Source organism: Primulina tabacum, chromosome 18 (assembly GCF_025594145.1).
Source record: "Primulina tabacum isolate GXHZ01 chromosome 18, ASM2559414v2, whole genome shotgun sequence".
NCBI lineage: Eukaryota > Viridiplantae > Streptophyta > Magnoliopsida > Lamiales > Gesneriaceae > Primulina > Primulina tabacum.
In genome coordinates, this window is record NC_134567.1 from 32,407,849 (window position 1) to 32,425,254 (window position 17,406).

The 17,406-nt window shown below is 39.6% G+C and overlaps 1 protein-coding gene across 4 annotated transcripts; it reads right to left on the bottom strand.

Moving 5' to 3' along the window:
- Nucleotides 1–11,404: 11,404 nt before the first annotated feature.
- Nucleotides 11,405–17,375, bottom strand: LOC142532672 (inactive poly [ADP-ribose] polymerase RCD1-like). 4 transcript variants are annotated; one of them, XR_012816592.1, is made up of 6 exons: nt 16,255–17,375; nt 15,804–16,042; nt 15,598–15,731; nt 15,379–15,481; nt 13,084–13,455; nt 11,405–11,986 (listed from the first exon to the last, which is right to left on the bottom strand). XR_012816592.1 is itself a non-coding variant. In XM_075639020.1 (5 exons), exons 1-4 carry the CDS (start codon nt 17,235–17,237, stop codon nt 15,386–15,388), a joined length of 1,452 nt encoding a protein of 483 aa, XP_075495135.1. In that variant the 5' UTR covers nt 17,238–17,375; the 3' UTR covers nt 12,745–13,455; nt 15,379–15,385. The 4 variants fall into 4 exon arrangements, 3 of the variants coding, with proteins under 3 accessions (XP_075495135.1, XP_075495136.1, XP_075495134.1); XM_075639020.1 differs by lacking the exon at nt 11,405–11,986 and having other exon boundaries at nt 12,745–13,455; XM_075639021.1 differs by lacking the exons at nt 11,405–11,986; nt 15,379–15,481 and having other exon boundaries at nt 12,745–13,455.
- Nucleotides 17,376–17,406: the final 31 nt, after the last annotated feature.

Sequence of the window (17,406 nt, forward strand, 5' to 3'; positions counted from 1 at the left end):
ACTCGTATCACTTTTATTAAGAAGAAGCATTCATAGATACAATATTAACCAACCAAGAAAGAAAATCTCCATTAACCCAACAGAAAGGTGTAGGAGAAGAGAAAACAAATTGTGCTAAAGTGTGTGCAACAAGATTAGCCGAGCGTCTCATGTGCTTGAGGCTAAAAACTCTTTGATCCACGAACATATTTTTGATCTCCTGAGCACACGATCCAATATAACCAAAATCTAGCGATGGATCCATGACTGCTTGCACGGCCATCTGAGAGTCAGAGAAAACTTGGACGTTGGAGATTCCCCTCGTCCTCAACTGATCTAGCCCCCACTTCAAAGCTAAAAGTTCCGCGTGTACCACAGATAGTGGTTTCTCAATTCGACGCCCAAAAGCAAGTATTAATTTTCCGTCGGAGTTCCTGAGTACTCCTACAACACCAAAAGCATTTTGTTGATCCCTGAAGGCGGCATCCACATCAAGTCGGAATTGTCCTATCGGGGGTGGGTGCCAGACCCTTGGTGAGTTATGTACAGGGTCGAGATTGCCAACTTGAACATCTCGTTGTGCAGCCCAGAATTCTTCAATGTACCTATCATCCCAGTGCTGCAATAAAGATTTACTTGTACCCTCTATGCAATGTGTAATCCGAAGACGGTCATGCCACGCACCCCAGGTCCTACATGCAAACTTTTCAAATTCAGATTTACTTAATTGCTCCATCATCCAAAAACAAATGTCAAAAGTAGTGCGTCCTCGAACTTGTTTCAGTAATTGTTTAAAAATGTGGCCCTTCCAAAAACCTCGGATTTCTGGACAGAAAAATAGTGCGTGATCCGTTGTGTCCCTACCAAACCCACATAGTGGGCATACACCTGCAACCGGTACATGATGTGTTAAAAGATTCATCTCGGTTGGGATAATATCGTGTGCAACCCTCCACCAAAAAATCCTAATTTTTTGCGAGATAGTTAAGGACCATAGGAATCTCCACTATTTCAACATTGAGTTTTCTATTTGGTTTTCGGGTGGATATTGAAGTCTGATACCAACTCTATATCCCTCTCTAACAGAGAACTTCCCTTTAGCATCATATTTCCAGAACCTAGAATCTTGTTGTGTGATATGCGGTAGAGGAATACGGAGCACCTCATCCGCCACATACGGGAGGACAATTTCTCGCACCTTCTGGTCATCCCATTTCCCATCCTTAATCAAATTACTAACAGTGAGCTGGTTCAGTTCCGGATCCCCATGGTTACTTACATGACTTCGAAATTTTGGCACCCACTTGTCTTGAAATATTTTTATTGAAGTACCGTTACCAACCCTCCAGCATAATCCTTCATCCAACATACTTCGGCTCCACATGAGGGAGCGCCAGATATAAGATGGATTGTTTCCCATAGATGCGCTCATTACGTCTACATGTTTGAAGTAGCGAGCTTTTAGGACCCGGGCGACTAGGGATTGGGATTTCGGATAATTCTCCAAATTTGTTTCGCGAGTAGTGACTTATTGAATATTTCAAGTTTCTTAAATCCCATTCCTCCTTGGCATTTCGGCTTGCACAAGTAATCACATTTCTTCCAATGCAGCTTTCCGTTACTCGAATCAGATCCCCACCAAAATTTCGCACATTCTCTTTCAATGCTTTCGCATATGGACTGAGGAATCCGAAAGCATGACATTGCATAAGTTGGAATTGCCTGAAGGACTGATTTTATGAGAACCTCTTTTCCCCCCACTGAGAAGAATTTATTACCCCAGCCATTAATCTTCCCCACAACTCTTTCCAAAAGGTATGCAAACTGTATTCTTTTATTGCGAGGAGAGAAAGTTGGCATTCCAAGGTAAATCATATTGAAGTGTAATAAAATAAAAAACGTGAGCTAAAAACTGGAGCAACAAAAACGATCTTTAGTCAATTCGTCACGAATGTTGTCAGTAGATGTCTCCAACATTCAAGTCAACACGCGGTTTCTTCACTCTTCACAACAGCACGTCCCTTGAAGACATATTCTCTGAAATCTATGACGTGCACAAGTGTACACAATATGCAGCCACAAAAACTTTCAAAACAAAAAATAAAATGAGTCCAACTCAACTCATAAAAAACCCATAAAAAAATGGCTTAGAAAATAAGCGAACATTTAAAATCTAAATGAAAAACAAGCGGCAAATCGATAAAGGAAGGGATATGAGTGAAGATTCAAAGAGAGAATTCAAATACGACAAGAAGAGTAAATGTCATTTCTTATTTGAAAATTCGATCAATTACCAATTTTATTTCGTGTTTTTTTAAATTGTTCTGGATTATTTTTCCATGTTTCTTTCTTGTTTCATGTTTATGTAATTATGTTAATATTACCCATTTCACAAATTGTAAATTTCCACTTTTTTTTGTTTCTAAATCTCAACATGTAAAATTTTACGGTTTTTTCCCCCACTTTATTAATGATTATTTTCCATTTTTGTTTTGTTATAAGCTTCACAATTTTGTTTATGTTTCATCGTTATATTCTCATCGCTATAGATTGAAGATAACTTTTAGATTAATAATCTATAGACAATAAAAAATATTATTATTGTTTTAAACTGTAGATGTTATCATTTGTATTAGTTAATATTCACATGCGGTCAATGATATTTTCATTCTCCTAGATTAATATTTGCTTTGATTCTAATCTTAATTTAATATTTGATTTAATTAGGTATTTTTATGTAAAATAAAGATAGAAATAGCATAAACAATATTGAATACGATAAAGATAAAAATATTACATTTTAAAAAAAAAATTAGAAGATTTTCGAATCTTTGAAGATAATACTTGATTCATATGTTACAAAGAACTCGATCAACTGTGTGACTTCTTATAATTAAGATATTATCGTACAAGAATGATTAATTTAAAGAAAATGAAAATTATGATCCCTTTGCTGCTCTTCAATGATATATATATATATATATATATATATATATATATTAACTGTGTCATTATTATTCTTTCATGTATCCAAGTATAAAAAAATCGAAATAAAATTGGGACAAATATAGTTAATTATTGTGTGCAACTGCAATAGTAAAAATATTGATTGATATAACGGAATAGACAGAGCAGTAGCTGATGGGCTCAGTGGACTTAATACGCCCGGGAGTTTCGCGCTACAAAAACAGAGTTAATTGAATGAGCACGGGTTGATTTTGACCCATTTTCCAGACTTTGTATTTTATTTATTTATTTTTATTTTAAAAAAATTGAAATCCTCATATAATAATATATATAAATATTTATGTGGTTGATTATTATTTAAAAAAAAAAAAAAAAAGAAAAGGAGGAGGAGGAAACAGGAGGTGACATGGGCTATCATATCAAAAGCCTTTTGGATCAGTGGTTTAGTTCAGTCACAGATTGGACGTTTGCGAAACCTGTTGTAAGTGAAGTGGGTGTGAGACTTGCAGCTACCCACGTTCACTTGTCTTTCTTTTATTTCTCAACCCTGGACCGGACCTGTCTCCCATTTTCTTTTTTACTTACAAAATTGAATTAAGATTAAGGTCAAATCATTTCTTCCGACATTATATATTAATCAACATCCAACCGATTTCAATCTTCGTTTTTACCAGGATCGGAGGAGAAGCACTGACTTATTTTGACAGATTACTAGTTAGCATCTATCTATCAAGTAATTAACTGGGAAGTTACACATATACAAGCGTGATATATATATATATATATATCATAAATAAACAAGTGTTTCTGGTTGTTTGTCCCTTTATACACCTACGCTAACATCATAATCGGTAAATCACGTCGATTAAATAAAATGCACTGAACGTTAAACTTCTCCGAGAAGATGTTGACAAGAAAAATCAAACTATTGATTATCGATCAAACGTTCACCACTTATGATTTATCTCATCAACTCAGACAATCATTTACGCATATTAATAACATTAATTATTGGTTGTTGTGTGATACCCAGGGATGAACCCATCAAGATCCGGCCCAAATTCCCGGCCCATCATTAAGGTCCACAGGTGAATGGCCCATGACAAGCCCAGGTATTCTTCTATAAATACCAGGTTGGAGCGTATGATTATTGGATTCACTATATTGTTTTCAGCAGCGCCCTTAGCTGCTCCCCCCATATATCCTCAGTCTCTGACTTGAGCGTCGGAGGGGCTACGCCAGGATACTCTCCTGGCCCCCTCCTAACGGTCTTATTTGTGATTTCAGGCCCAGGATAATTTTGAAGCCCGTGTCTGGATTAGTGACGCTTGCGTGGATCGGACCCTAAATTTCCCGTGAGTATCACTTGGCGCCGTCTGTGGGAACACTTGAGTTGAGACGTAGAGATGGTAGGCAAGAAAGGAAGTAGAAGAGTTACCTCGGCATCATCGCGTCCTCAGAGGGGACCCGAACAATCTCATGTTGAGACAAGACAAGAACAACCGCATCTTGAGACGAGACATGAACAACCTCGTCAAGAGGCCAGAACTGAGCAGCCCATCCACGAGACGAGGGTCGAGCAAACCCATCCCAATGAGAATGTGGGGAACTTGACTTTGGAACAGTTGGGCCAATTTATCACCCGGACAGTGGATGAGGCAATGAAGAGGAATAAAGAGTCTATGTTTGTAGAAGAGCAAGCCGCTCTCCAGGAGCAAGAGGAGAATGTGGAGGGCAGTCAGAGTAGGGGGGAGGAGACGCGACCCCTCCCAAGTGAAGAGAATCCGGAGATAGAGGAGATGTGGAAAGAAATACAAATGTTGAGGCAGCAGTTGGGGAGCAGAGCGCCGACACCCAAGAGAGGAAGTCCTTTTTCACTAACCATTTTAGAAGAAGGGCTTCCTCCAAATTTTCGACAGTCGAATGTGGGAGAGTACGATGGACATACTGACCCCGAGGAACACTTGGGGAGGTTTGAGAATGCGTCTCTGTTGCACCAATATTCGGATGGAGTCAGGTGCAGGGTGTTTCTGGGCATGTTGGTGAGGTCAGCCCAGCAGTGGTTTAACACTTTGCAACCCAGCTCTATACGTTCTTTTCAGGACTTCTCAGTTGCCTTCTTGCACCGATTTTCTAGCAGCAAGAGGCACCAGAAAAATTATTTGAGCCTGTTCGTGATGAAACAGCAAGAGAATGAAACTTTGCGAGAATTTGTCCAGCGTTTCAACAGTGCAGCGCTGGAAATACCAGCGGCTACCCCTGACATCATGATAAGTGCCTTCACACAAGGACTGAGGGGAGGGGAGTTTTTCAAGTCGCTGGTCAAGAAGCCTCCGTTGAGCTATGATGATCTGTTGGCTCGAGCTGAGAAATATGTAAACTTGGAAGATGCCCAACGGTACAGAAGGATGGAGAAATGGCCCGGAGGAAGTAGAGTTGAGGGAGCGGAGAAAGGAGGAAGGAAGAGGGGTGCGGGGGAAAGAGAGGAAGACAGAACTAGTAGTAGAAGACAATTCTCATCCCATGTTCCCCTGGATAGGAGTCGGGACGAGGTGATGGAGGTGAGGGAGCCCACGGAGAGGTGGGAGAAGTCGCGAAGGGTTGGGTGCAGTGCTAGATTGCCTTCACGGGATAGACGAGAAGGATCCTCATTCAGGAGTCGACAAAGGTCTCGCTCGCCCCCTAGGCGTGGTCAAGGCCCTCCATGGATAAATCAGAGGATCGAGGAGCAGAGAGGGGAAGGTCGATGTCAAGATGTCTCTCAGGAGCTCGTCGAACCGAGGAGGGGAATGAATGAGGATAACCACCCTACGAGAGGAATGATTCATATGATCTCGGGGGGTGCTACTGATGGAGACTCTGGGCGAGCTCGGAAGGCACATGGGAGAAGGTTGGAGAACTTTGAGATATCTAGGGGTGCAGACTTACCACAAGACCCCGTCATCAGCTTTGGGCTGGAAGACCTCTGAGGCGTTGTGACTCCACATAACGATGCCTTGGTGGTAACGACCACCATTGCCAATTATGATGTGGCGAGAATATTTATTGATAATGGAAGCTCTGTGAACGTCTTGTTCAAGAGCACGTTGGATCAAATGAAGATGGGAGGATTTGAGTTTGAGCCGATATCCACCCCGCTGTATTGGTTTGCAGAACGCGTCATCTTGCCTTTGGGTCAGATTGTTCTTCCCCTATCCTTGGGGACTGATTTTCGGCGGGTAACAAAGATGATAGCCTTCACTGTAGTAGATACCCCGTCAGCGTATAATGGAATTCTAGGACGACCAGCCCTGAAGGATTTTAGAGCAGTAGCTTCCAGTTATCATCAAAAGCTTAAGTTTCCTGTGGGAAAAGAAGTTGGAGTCCTATGCGGGGACCAAAAAGTCGCACGTCTTTGTTATGAAAGAATCGTGAAGGAAGAAGAAAAGAGAGGTCGCGAGCATTCGCATGGAAGCTTGAGCTCAGTCTTGCAGTTGTAGAGTCATTCGAAGAAGCTTCTAAGTGGATAACTTTGTTCTGTGAAGGTATAAGAGGAGCATAAAAGTTGGAGAAAGCGCAGGGCAAGGCTTCAAAGAGACCCTGAAGTGCTTACCACCTCAGAAAATATTACTCTTGAATTTATTGTTGATGTATTTCATCTTTGCATTTTCCCATGTAATCAGTTGAAATTCAATAAAACCAAGTTCTTATATTAAGTTCATGGATGTTGTTGTATTGTGAGGATGAAATAAATTTTATTTTCCTGCTAAGGCATCGCCTAGCAGAGGAGCAGAGTTGGGGTGGAAGAAAGATTTTATTTTTCTGCTAAGGCATCGCCTAGCAGAGGAGCAGAGTTGGGGTGGAAGAGAGAGGAGCAGAGTTGGGGTGGAAGAGAGATTTTATTTTCCTGCTAAGTCATCGCCTAGCAGAGGAGCAGAGTTGGGGTGGAAGAGAACTTTTATTTTCCTACTAAGGCATCGTCTAGTAGAGGAGCAGCGTGTAGAAGAAAAATTTTATTTTCCTACTAAGGCATCGCCTAGTAGAGGAGCAGCGTGTAGAAGAAAAATTTTATTTTCCTACTAAGGCATCGCCTAGTAGAGGAGCAGCGTGTAGAAGAAAATTTTTATTTTCCTGCTAAGACTCGGCTTAGCAGAGGAGTTAGGGGATGAAGGTGTTGAATTTTTATTTTCCTGCTAAGGCCCGGCCTAGCAGAGGAGTTAGAGGGTGGTGGTGGTGATTTTTATTTTCCTGTTAAGGCCCGACCTAGCAGAGGAGTCAGAGTGTGGGGGTGGTGAATTTTATTTTCCTGCTAAGGCCCGACCTAGCAGAGGAGTTAGAGGGTGGAGGTGTTGAATTTTTATTTTCCTGCTAAGGCCCGACCTAGCAGAGGAGTTAGAGTGTGGAGGTGATGAATTTTTATTTTCCTGCTAAGGCCCGACCTAGCAGAGGAGTTAGAGTGTGTGGGTGTTGAATTTTTATTTTCCTGCTAAGGCCCGGCCTAGCAGAGGAGTTAGAGGGTGGGGGTGGTGAATTTTATTTTCCTGCTAAGGCCCGGCTTAGCAGAGGAGTTAAAGGGTGAAGGTGTTGATTTTATTTTCCTGCTAAGGCTCGGCTTAGCAGAGGAGTTAGGAGATGATGAGGTGAGAGTTTGATTTTTCCTGCTAAGGCCCGGCTTAGCAGAGGAGTTAGATGGTGGAGATGTTGATTTTATTTTCCTGCTAAGGCCCGGCTTAGCAGAGGAGTTAAAGGGTGGAGGTGTTGATTTTATTTTCCTGCTAAGGCCCGGCTTAGCAGAGGAGTTAGGAGATGATGAGGTGAGAGTTTGATTTTTCCTACTAAGGCCCGGCTTAGCAGAGGAGTTAGATGGTGGAGATGTTGATTTTATTTTCCTGCTAAGGCCCGGCTTAGCAGAGGAGTTAAAGGGTGGAGGTGTTGATTTTATTTTCCTGCTAAGGCCCGGCTTAGCAGAGGAGTTAGGAGATGATGAGGTGAGAGTTTGATTTTTTCTGCTAAGGCCCGGCTTAGCAGAGGAGTTAGATGGTGGAGATGTTGATTTTATTTTCCTGCTAAGGCCCGGCTTAGCAGAGGAGTTAAAGGGTGGAGGTGTTGATTTTATTTTCCTGCTAAGGCCCGGCTTAGCAGAGGAGTTAGGAGATGATGAGGTGAGAGTTTGATTTTTCCTGCTAAGGCCCGGCTTAGCAGAGGAGTTAGAGGGTGGAGGTGTTGATTTTATTTTCCTGCTAAGGCCCGGCTTAGCTGGCTTAGCAGAGGAGTTAAAGGATGGAGGTGTTGATTTTATTTTCCTGCTAAGGTATCACCTAGCAGAGGAGTTGGATGGAGGAGTTGAATTTTATTTTCCTGCTAGGGCCCGGCCTAGCAGAGGAGTTAGAGGGTGGATGTGTTGAATTTAAATTTTCCTGCTAAGGTATCACCTAGCAGATGAGTTAGATGGAGGAGTTGAATTTTATTTTCCTGCTAAGACCCGGCTTAGCAGAGGAGCTAGAGGGTGGGGGTAGTGAATTTTTATTTTCCTGCTAAGGCATCACCTAGCAGAGGAGCAGAGTTTGGGAGGAGAAAAATGTTATTTTCCTGCTAAGGCATCGCCTAGCAGAGGAGAAGAGTGGATGAGGAGAATTAAATTTATTTTTCCTGCTAAGGTGTCACCTAGCAGAGGAGTTAGAGGGTGGAGATGTTGAGTTTTTATTTTCCTGCTAAGACATCGCCTAGCAGAGGAGCAAAGTTTGGGAAGAGAAAAATTTATTTGGTTAGTCGATAACAAAAGATGTTTACGGGGAGCAGAGTTTACGGGGATCGACCTGCCCGGTCAGGTCGTGGGGGTGTGGGGGCAACATCCCATAATTTTTTCAGAAATCACACAATCATTCGCAAGGGAATATATCAAATTTCTCAACGTATTGGACGAGGCGAAGGCGTGGGCGATGGCGTGGCGTGGCGGGGGCGAGCAGGCGCTCGGGCGAGCCGGAGTGGCGGGCGATCTGGCGTGCGGCGCTCGGGCGCGCGGCGAGCAGACGCTCGGCGGGCGAGGGCGAGAGCGGCAGGCGAGGGGGGGGGGTGCGGGGGGGGGGGGGGGGGGGGGGGGAAGGGTGTAATATATATATTTATATGATATGATGTGATATTCCACGACCCAAAATGTCATTTTTTTTCTTTTATTTATTTATGAATTGAAGTTGGTCAAACAATCATTTGAATTTTACATGCAAAGAAACTCATATAAATTGCGATGGAGTGGGTGTGGTGGTGCGGGGGGGGGGGGGGGAAGGGTACAGAACAGAACAAGTACTAGCACAGTGGAACATGAAGGCGCGCGAAAACCGCGCGGGGGTTGTTTCCCACAAATCACTATCTCTCTCCTCTTTTTGTCAGTCTCTTCAATTCTCCCATCACCGATAAAAAAATTTACATTTTAAAATTATGAAACCGACCCATCTCTCCATCCTGCATATGACATGGACCTCCTCCACCACATCATATTTTCTAACAAAGCCAGATATTCTTATTTTCCTTCCCTGCATCATTATGATTTCATTTCTCCCACCATGCCAAACTTGATTGTTTCAAGTTAATAACTAATTGCATGTCCGTCCACCCCCAATTCATTCCTCGTCCAAAATTGCACACGAATTCATCAGTCTATCCAGCTTTTCAACACCAATTTTATTAACAAATTTACTTAATCTCTCTAATTATACTTGACAATATACTTCAATTCCAAGTGGCTTTTTATTTGATATCACGCACGCATATTTTCTTGTTATTTATTGAAATCCGAAACAGTACGTAGTTAAATCAGCATTCATGATTAATCTGAGATTAACTAAGAATATAAGTAGGGTAGTGAGACTAGATAGGTCCACCCAATATAATAACACAAGCCAAGGGGTCTAATCATGGTATAGTTGTATTTATTTGTAATAATAATAATATAATAATAATAGCTCTAGTGAGTCTATCAACCGATGTGACCGCAGCTTTAGGGACCCGCTTACGACCTTAGTGTATGGGGGGATACATGTATGTTTCTGTTACCATATCTATCAAATGATACTATATATATACACACACATACGAAGGGTACGTTATGGTCTACATCTCACTTTGGGTGATGGAGAATGCAAATAAGTTTTGATATTTAATGTTTTTCTTTATTATTATAGCATATCCATTCATTCAACACCAACTTGTTGACAGTAGCCATTGGGATTTCATTCATATACTACTATCTATACCCTATTCAAAGATGCACGTGGAAGTTACATATATTGTCATAAAAAGCTTCTGGGCAAATTAGGAAGTTAAGATGAACAGCTGTAGAATAAAGGACAGCAATAAATTTCAATTCGACAGCCAAAACTTCACTAATACAGGATAAACTCAAACTCCAGCAAAAATGCAGAGGTGGCAACAAGTATAAAGCTATCTTGGTACCAGAAAAACACGGCGGAGAATGACGAGGAACAAAAAAAAGAAATGCTTTCAATTTGTGAGCACGAGTCTTTTGTCAAATGAAAGCAGCCTAACTTCTCTTTTCGAAACACTCGCGTCGTTTAGGGCACACCACAAATAGGAGATTTCGATTAGAATAGAAACAAACTCAAGTAATCGCATAACCATAAGCAAGCTCAAGTTACCTGGTAAAATGCAACCAAGAAAATTACTCGCATAACATCTAAAGCTACAAAACCGACTACGATCCCAGGGACAATATCAATCTCAAGAAGTGCCTTATATCCATCCAGTAGAAAGTACGTAGGGATAATTAAAATCACTGAAATAAATATATCCAGTAGAAAACATTTATGTACATAATGATAAAATTGAATAGACACGCGATTAATATGGTCGAAAATAGTTTTATAAAATGTTCAAATAAAAATTATCATTTTCTTAAAGATCGAGTAAATTTTTTGAAAATTGGAATAATATAAGAGAGAATGGAATATTGAGTTTGATAAGTTAATGGAGTCGCAAGTCAATCCTCGTATAGTCATGGTTTTCATTTTTTTTAACTACGAGTATCTATCTATATATACATCACCATTAGTGTTGGAGAATCCCTCAGTTGAGAAATATTTTACGCCATCAAAATGGTATTATTATACCGTGAGACAGTATTGAACTTTATAATCATATTCCTCTTTTTCACACACAAAATGATGTGTTTTTTATTATTATTATCAAGTACTGTACTGTACTGTACTGTACTGTACAGTCGGGGTTTGGTTTTAGGTACAAATACATACAAAGCGTATCGTAAAAAGAATTATTGAACTCATTAATTCTTCACACCTAGCTAATTAATCGAGATTTGATCATTGAAAAATGCATGGTCTTTAACGTTTCCAAATGAACAACGAATGTGGTTACAAAAAGGTGTCGGTAGCTACAGTAACATCCACAATGTCACTATCGTTCATCGCAGATCTCATCAGCACAAATAAACTTGGTCACAACTAAATGCTTCAAAAACTTGGTTGTAATTATTTCAAGCGAATCAAACTGTTCACACGGGAATTTCAATTAATCACTTCATATCATAAATTCTACACACAAACAAATCACACCTTTATACAATGACTTGTTACTAATTTATCAACACAAACAGCGTAGGTTGTGAACATCACAATAGATTCGAATTCAGAAATTTAGTTTGGCAATAGGTATTGAAATATGGGATTTTAAAAAAGCAGTACTTTAAATAGTAGCCCATTCATCAAGGGTAATCAGAAGAATGAAACATTTTCACGTAAAAATTGTTCGGAAGTTATTCAGTCACTGCTGTTGGATGAGAGAAATATCAGTTAGAGCAACCAGATGTGCGGCGGGCAGCAGACACTTCGACGATAGAACTACTCTAACAGAATATCCAGCTCTTCAGTAGGCAAACAGCGGCCTGCAAGAGAGATCACGACAGGACCTCCAAACCGGTTCAATAACGACATACTCAAACCAGATCCGGGTCAATATTGATTCAACCCACGTCTCAGTTTCCTCAAATTCATCCTCTTGCACAGGTGTTTTTGAAAGTCACGTCCGTTTCCTAAAAGGCAACAGTTATAACCAATATTAATTAAGCACAAATAATAACTAAGTACAAAAGAACAGGGCGTATACCTGAATATTGTCGCTGTTGGACGAACAAAATAAGAGGAGAAAGACAATTGCTCGGAAATTCAGTGCATGAGTTGTGGAAATCTATAAGCTTAAACTAGAGATATTAATGGTATAAGCTTAAACCAGAGATATTAATAGTCACTAATTTTATGTTTACAACACAAGAAACTCGCTCCCCTACTATGTGCATTGACTGTCCGCTTCTTCCATCACCAAAAGTATTGTCAGAACATGGAGACACAACAATATAATAAATTTCCAATTCAATTCATATCTAAAATTGAAGGGATAAAAAATCAGATCCCTGATCTGCATAAATTCAATTCCTTTCCCTTTATATGAAACCCAAGCCTCAATTTTTCATTCACATATGCAATTTTCCAACACGGGTAACAATAAGAAAAATGAGAAACAAACAGAACTATAGTTCATAGCAATCGCAAGTAAATAATGTTGCTGTTATTTTTAGGCACCGGCCATATTTGGTGAAGCACACAAGTTGTCTGTTGTGCATTATAACGGGGGCTTTGTATCTGGGCTTTTTTCACGCAGCTTGTTTATTTTAAAGAGAATTACACGTCAACATCTACAGCTCACAATACAAAGCACGTGACACAACCCTAAAAGTAACTACATAAAATATTTTGAATATCAAATTTAGATTTTTGAAAACATTAATCAACAGCCCAACATCAGACATGTTAATAAAACATCCCATTTGAACAAGTTGAAGGAACATAATTGTCACAAGATAGAACATATCCACACAGAAATGCTGGAATCTTACTTGTTTCACATCAAATTCATCGACAATATGGTGGAACATTTTAAACCCCAATTAGTCTTCACAAACACAGAAGTAACCAAAAATGCAAGTGAGATGGTGCAACTATGATAACATCTGGTCGTACTCTAATTAGGTACAAATACAATATGTAATGCCCTTGAAAAATAAAAATCAATTGTAAGCAACACAAAGAAGACAACTCAGAGAATTTATTTATGAAATATGGTTTAAATTACCTGCTCGCATGAGATATCTTTGCTTGTCATCTTTTTAGCACAAGAACACACTATCTTCCAGTATGCTCCTATCAAATACATCTTCTTTGATTCTCATGACCACTTGCAGTTCAGAGAGGGGATGCAAAAGATACTGTGGATGAAGTTTTCTCATCTTACTTAAAATCCATATCATAACCACGGCAGCAACGGACCACAGTAACCACTTAATTTAATGGCAATAACAAGAGGATGACAAAGTTCCATAAATTTGATATAAGGTGTAATGTTGCCAAAAACAATTTGAAGCATAATAAATAAAACACCATGCTTCAATCATCCAAAGCAAGTATGCACTGAAGTTCTGGCGGTAAGACCAAAGAGGACCGCAAACTGTAAACAAAAGCAAAAGAAGTAAATAAAAGGGCAAGACCAAATACTTTTAACACTGACTAGTTATGAGATTCTACAAGGCAGGGTTGAATTCAAATACTTTTAACACACTGTCAGTGTAACAGATTAGATAAACCTCAAAAACACTAAATACATGGCAGAGGATTCAGTAAACCGAGTATCAATACACTGGCTAATGAGGATAAAAAAATAAAAATATACATATAAACCATCAAATAATTTTCGAATATGGGGTTTATAGAGAATAGAAGTATAACTTTAAAAATGCAGAATTGATGAGCGTCACAACTAAATAAGCATAATTTTTTATTAACAACTCAAACTTTGACTTGGTACAACCATCATATACAAATGACGCACCTTAACCTGGATAAAAAAATATCAGGATAACTAACTTGATTGAAATAACCGAAAATGAGTAAAATATCGAGAAATCTTTGCAATGGTTATATAAACATCAAGAAAATGGTAAACTGAGGAAAACCAGAATAGCATAATAAATCTATGGATGATGGCATCAGTGAGAAATAAAAGTAGGAAAAATTAAGGAAAACAGTTGATTCTCTATGGACAAATTTGGCTTCCAAGCAAAAAAGATACGAGTGATAACAAAGAATCACCTAGTGAAGAATGCAGAAGACATCACCTATATTTAAAATCATCAATTAATGCTACAATGAAAGGGAGAAATCATAACCATACATCTTCACAAAACAGAATCCTCAACCTTACATAAAAAGTATTTTCAGTATAAGAGGGATACACTTGATAACCTCTGACAAGCTATTAACTCGTTAAGATTTCAGGAAAGAACATGCAAAGTTCTCGATAGGCTATTACATTACAAGCTATTAAATGGTTAAGACCTCGTGAAACATGTAAACAGAGAAAGTAAATGAAAAAAAATTAAATATTTCTTATACAGGAAAATATAGTTGATAATCTGCAAACAAATTATTCAAAAGGCTAAAATCTCAGGGAACAAGATTTCTATTTAGAAAGTAGAGAAGTATTTACGTCATGAAAGTACAAGAAACATCATTCATACCTCTTGCCAACCTGCACAGGAAGGAGCAGGGAGCTGGAAGTGGGAATTCTAACAATTAACATCTCAAGTTCGCAACGAGATTTTTGACGAATTTAATCTCTAACAGACGGGATCGGATAGCCGTCCAACATAGAACACAAAGACTTGCAGAAAATTGGCCAGAACACACTTCCTTTATCCATTTTATCCATTTAATAAGTAACTAGCACAAACAATACCCCATAACTTCTATTTTCATCACAACGAACCAAAAACACACATCGTGTCTGGGTAATTACATATAAATTGCTAGGTATCAATGAATACCATGAAACCTAATATAGGCCTTTCCAATCCGGTAAAGAAACCATAAAATTCATCAAAACGTGAGCCAAACTATATGTTTGAGCTAATATACCAGAGATCACGGTAAATCAGATACCATGCAAACTAGACACATTCACATAGAGCAGTTGCTCTCAACAAATTTCAACTGAATTAATAGCAAACGCTAGGAGTACAAAGATTCCACTAGCCAACACAACAATTAGACAGCGACATCACCCAATGAGACAGCCCCACCATTCCAATACACACACACCCAAAAAGGGAAAAAAACATGAGAGAGGGAAAGAGAGAGAGGGAGAGAGGGAGAGATGAAGGCTTCAACAATGAACAAACATCATTTTAAAAGTAAATCAATAAAGTTCAAAAATTGATTCCGAAGTCTGCCCTAGGCCTACAGATTGATTCACATTTGAGGGGCTTTCTTGATAACTAGTTGGTAACATTACAATGAGTTCTATGGACTACATGATTCATGAGAAAGAAAAGTTCTTAAGTTCTTCCAACTGCAAACACAATAAGGACAAAACCTTATTATCAGCCACGAAATTCTTGAATAGTAGACCGTAACAGATCATCTCCAATAACTGATCTTAACTGTCTCATGAAAACATTTTTCCCCAACTTTCCTTCCTGTCGCGCAAACAGTAAAGAAGTAGGATAATATCAATTAAAATCAATGACCAACCAAATTTTGTGAAATTAACCCAGTTACCACTTACATAACAGTTTTAAGAAATAATTCTTACGTTATACAATCCACACAAAGTTTGCAATTCTTGAAACTTGGGCATAGGCAGATAACTTTTCATCCTATAAAGCAACTTGGCAATTAAGCGAGATGGCGGAACCCAATTCACACTAAGAACACCATTTACCGAACCTGTAAAACAGTTTACCTTAGTTTGAAACCAAATTTTAAGCAAAGAGAATACATACAATCAAGGAGACTTACCTGGCACATTTGAAGTCCTATAGCTGACAACACACTCTGGGACAATATGGGTATTCATATTTCCATACCACACTGTATACCACTTAGGACTAGTCAAGTCATCCACACCAGTATCATACTCTACACTTGAAGGATGAGACTGTCGAGACTCTGCATCAATCTTCTCGCATTTTCCTAGTATCACTTTACACAAAATGATATGTTTCTCGCCGTTCTCGTCCATCTCCGATAACAATGCACTTGACGAAAATCCAAAAAAAGATTTAAAACAAGTAACATAAAAGCATTAACAATTTTTTCCCTTGTTTTTCAAGGATGATCAACCATTAAACAAGAAGCCATATAATAGGCCATCAATACAGAGAAAAATCAAACCATCTGTCTGAAGAAAACTCAAGTCGAACAATAATTCCTTCAGACCTTATAAAACTTAATCTCAAAGACATAATACCTATTCTGGGGTGAACGCACAGGGGACAAGTGAATCCCCAAGCCATGACCTTCAGATCTTGATGCCATTGCAGGAATCCCAAACCCATGCATCAAAATGCTCTCCACACCTTCCGCAGATGTCCCATACCATGCAAAAACCATGTTACTTGCCCCTCTAGCTTGTTTGGTGATTTCCATCTGCTTCATGAAAACCTGGCGACGAGCCACATCCAGTGGTCCTCTCCTCACACATTGATTAATGACAGTAACTTCTGCACCCGGCTCCAGAGTCTTCAATCCCGTCAAAAACAAATTTTTGACCAATGTATAACCTTCTTCCTCAGCTCTCAAAACTCTTGTCTTGGGCCATCTTGGTGACTGCAATTCTTCCTCACAAACAATTTTCGGCCTTTTCACTTTAGCGTTGAACGAACTCTCCTCCGGTTGATCCATTTCTGCCTGTTCCTCTCTCTTTCCCTTGCTTAAGTTTCCCATTTCATTTAAATCCGAACTCTTTAAACTTTCCGAACTACCTAACTTGTTAAGTTTAATCTCAATCTCAATTTTCGGACTATTCTCATAGCCAGCGATAAAATCCGGATCGTTATTATCATAACTGTTGATAAAAATCTTGGGAAAAAAGCACTTACCATCAACATCAATCCAAGAAATAGAGCGCTGATTTCCAGACTCCAGTTCAATCTCAAGCATGCGGTAAAAGTCTAGAAAACGATCAAGCCCTTGAATACGAGCCTCGATGGCGGGCTTGCCCTCGGAAAACCCTAGCTTGATTACTTCGACCACGGCCTCCGGGTAGTCAGCCCAAGATCCGTGATCGTAAAACATGACCCGTTTCGGTTCGGAGGTCCGCTTGAAGTTGGAATAATTCTGGATCAGTGGGTCACGAGTATATGAGCATGGATAAACAGCGACTCTGAGACATTTGTCAATTCCTTCGATACCTTTCTTCGCCATCATTGTTGAATTGGGGGTGGAATCCATGGCTGAGTAAAGGTACAGATTGAGAAGCTCTGGGCGCAATCAGCTGCTAGAACTTCTGAGAGAGGGTCAAGTTTGCTTACCCAAGTTTTATAATGGGAACTGTAGACAACGGGTTTAGGAGACGAAATGACTGAATTGGCCCGAAACATAAGCCGGCGGTGGGGCAACA